The sequence below is a fragment of the Gavialis gangeticus genome, unplaced genomic scaffold (genome assembly GCF_001723915.1).
Source record: "Gavialis gangeticus isolate Ggan-Ray unplaced genomic scaffold, GavGan_comp1, whole genome shotgun sequence".
NCBI lineage: Eukaryota > Metazoa > Chordata > Crocodylia > Gavialidae > Gavialis > Gavialis gangeticus.
Genome location: NW_017729031.1, coordinates 6876640 through 6880198, shown reverse-complemented (window position 1 = coordinate 6880198; position 3559 = coordinate 6876640). Strand labels below are relative to the sequence as shown.

The following is a 3559-nucleotide window of genomic DNA, read 5'->3' as shown; positions in this document are numbered from 1 at the left end:
AAATGTGTGTTACCAATGCATACATGTACACAGAGTTTGCTATCAAATACATTACTACATCACTATATCATCTGGAGTACAGTTAATAATGTGGAAGTTAAAGATACATGCATCCAGTGGTTCCTCTGATGTTTTTCAATGAATAAATCAGCAGATTGAGAGTAAATTGATTTTCAGTATGTTTACTAAAAAAACACCACGTACAGTTGAGAAGCAGCCTTCTTTGTTTTATGTAGCAGAAAAAAAGAAATAGAATGAGCATATCCTGACCACTAGATGTCACAAAAAGCTCCTAAAATACATATACATCTGGTCTTCAAAAAACAGGCTTATAAAAGGGTCTGATGCAAAGCCCATGGAAGTTGATAGGAATCTTTCCATTGACTTCCATGGGCTACGGACAAGGCCCTTATAACAAATAAGCATTTGAACTACTGCTGTGTACTTACATCTTTACATTGGTCTAATTTCTTTGTAGCTTCATACTCTTGAGTTATGGTCTGAGGGAAGTAGCATTTTGTTTTTTCTTCCTCATACTCAGCTTTGTAATTTTTCTAGGAGATAAAGACAATATTAAATAAATAAGTATAATAGTTTTGCCCTGAAATAAGAGTATAGAAAATAACTCAAAAGACATTATACTTACAGCACTCTTCATTGCTTCAACTTTCATGCAGTGTGCATGATATGGGTCTTCATAGCTGCCTATATAGTGTCCTAAGATATTCTTTTGATATGAGTCTTTATATCTAGCCTGAAAAATAATCCCACATTTATAAAAATACAGAATTGAGAAAGCTGATTCAAAAACACAGGAACAACTGCAAACATACATACATCACTAAAGTTGTGCAAAGCACTATCAACTTGAAACTTTGGAGTTTCACAGTAATTCATATTTGTTCCTTTTGATTTCTCATAGTCCTCCTTGTATAATTTCTGCAAAAGAAAATAAAGTAAAGTAATGAGGAAGATTCACGTTCATGAGAAGCTGAGTATTATTGGTCTAGATTGTGATATCCCACAGTAAATAACAATTCATATGATAAACTGCAAATATTAAGTGGTTCAATGAAGAGACTTTACTGTAAACAACTGGCAATTTGTTTGTTTTTTAAACATTGCTTAAATTATTTAATCCAAATTTTGTGGTACTTACCTCATTTAGAAGATTTCCTGCAACTTTTTGCTGTCTGAGTAATGGATTCTCTGTAGCAGGAAGTACATTATAATCTGCTTTATCTTTTTTCTTTTCATAGTCTTCTCTGTATTTCACCTACAGAAATTAAACAAAATTTGTTTCTGTGTTGGCATTCACCTTTTCGGGGGGGGCTGCTCTTGGAAGCCTAGAGTGTATATAATGTAATACCAAAGTTATCGCTGAATTAGTTTGCTGAGGTAGCAGAAGCAGTATAGCCATGCTAGATAGTGCTCCAGGTGGGCTAGTATAGTTTCTCAACAGAACTAACTAGCCCAAGCAGGGTGCTCTGCTAACCTAGCTCTGCCACAGTTAGCCCAGGTATCTCCACATAGCACTGGATTATGCTTTTTAAAGAAAGAGTGAAAGTCCTTGCACAATTACACCCCAATAGGATGCCAATAAACTAAATATAACATCCAATACAATGCAAACTCTTCTCATGTACCTGCTTTCATGTAATATGTCTAAAAAAAAATTTGCACCTTGTGAACAAACTGTTCTACAAGCTAAATTCCAATTGACCTGGATAATTATAAAAACATACAGCGGTCTCTTCCTGAGGCACACTGCAGATTTGTGGGGTTTGGTTTTAGGGCCTTGTTACACGGTAAATTTAGATGGCTTCTGGAGCTTTTAACCCCTGAATCGGCTGCACATTAACACCTTTAATTGGCTTAAAGTACTTGTTATTTGGCTTAAAGTTAAACCACTCCAGAGCAGAATTATCTCTTATCTGCCTAATTTTGCTCCTGTTCCATTAAGGTGTGGCCACTTCCTACAGCTATTCCACCCAAGTTGAAGTCCTCCATCATCCCAGGATGCAATGGCTCCTCCCAAGTCAGGGCAAGCAGAGACACTGGGGTGCAGCAGGGCAGAGCACAGAGGGCTGCCAGTGCTTCTGGGGGGCTGCTGACCCTTGGAGGGCTACCAGCCTGACAGGTGCTGCCTGAGCTCCAAGGTGCCTGATCTTTTTTGGAGCTCAGGCAGCGCCCACCCACATGGCAGCCCAGGCAGGGGCAACATGGAGGGTTGGGATCTGAAGAAAAAAAGGACTGGGCCCCTCAGAGCTCAAGCAGTGGGTTGTCTGAGTGGTTGCAGAAGGCACCATGGCCACTAGGCACTCTGAGGCTGTGGTGCTTGCTCTGTTCGGCAGGAGTAGCAAGCCAGTCCTGCCCCTAGCTTTTAGTCCTGCCCCTGCTCACCAAGCTTCTAGTGGCAAGTTACAGCTGTGCAGGTGAAGGAGTCGGAGATGGTTTTTTACCTTACCATGTAAGTGTTAAGCCGAACAACACAAAGCTGATTAACTTTTGTTCAGTTTACAGCATAAGGTGCAAAAAGGCCCCTACATACTAAAAGACCTAAGGTTATAGAGTACTGGGGAGGGTTTCACGGCTTGTGCTATGTTCAAGAGGGGCTAGAGCGGATGCTGTTTTACATTATTGCCTGTAGCGAAAGACTAAATGTCCCAGATAGTCCTTCCCAGTACTAATTAAGACAGTGTTCTTAAATCACTGTATCATGACCCAAAGGGAGCCAGGAAAAGAAACAGGGAAAGGGGTGATATGGCACAAAATGCTGATTTGTTTTTTCAGAAGAAAACCAGAAAATACCACTGGCTCTTTTCATCATCAAGCACCCCTTCGAGTATTCTCTATCAACCTCTCAAAACAGATATACAATAATTTATCCAACTTCACCATTGTTAGCACTGATACATTTACTTTTCTGGTAATTATAAGGGGTTTACAAGTATTTGGAAATTTGAATAAGGGCACTGCCAATCTGATAAGGCTTAAAAACATTGATCAGGATATGTCTTAAATTTAGAAATACTGGGCCAGATCCTTATTAATATGAGGCAATGGAGTTACACTGATTCATGCCAACTGAGGATCTGCTTAGACAAAACAGAGAGGAAAGTTTTATACCAATAGGATATTGCAGCTGCAAATCTTTATTACTTCCAAGAGTCATTAGGAGCTTTGCAGAAGTATACTAAAATATTCTGCAATGTAAGGCAAATTTTTTGGACAACTTCAGTGGCAACTTGTGTACAAGGGCTTCAGACTGGGCCCAGGATAAATATATAGGGGATGTTCTTAACATACCTTACTGGCAGCAAGTCCAGCTCGCTTATTGGCCTCATACTCTGGAGTTTCAGTTTGCATAAAGTAGATCTGGTCTTTCATGCTCTCATAGTCTTCCTGGTATTTTCTCTGTGTAAGAGAAAATATATAAAATACATTAACCCTATACATTAGCCATCTATGAGGTAGATTAAATAGAAAAAGGCCAGTTCTATAAATGGAAAAGAAAAATTCAAGCTTTTCCAGTTGACAAAAGCAGCACTAAAACAGC

At 39.2% G+C, this 3559-nt stretch overlaps 1 protein-coding gene across 8 annotated transcripts in view; it reads right to left on the bottom strand.

Annotated features, from left to right (window-relative positions):
- The window catches only part of NEB (nebulin), a 255506-nt gene that overhangs the window by 229154 nt on the left and 22793 nt on the right, over positions 1–3559 (bottom strand). For all 8 annotated transcript variants that reach the window (XM_019522420.1, XM_019522414.1, XM_019522415.1 and 5 more), the window contains exons 12-16: positions 3310–3417; positions 1160–1276; positions 838–939; positions 647–754; positions 450–554 (exon numbers count right to left, since the gene is read on the bottom strand). In XM_019522420.1, coding sequence (XP_019377965.1) covers positions 450–554; positions 647–754; positions 838–939; positions 1160–1276; positions 3310–3417 — 540 coding nt within the window. The remainder of the gene's footprint in view (positions 1–449; positions 555–646; positions 755–837; positions 940–1159; positions 1277–3309; positions 3418–3559) is intronic.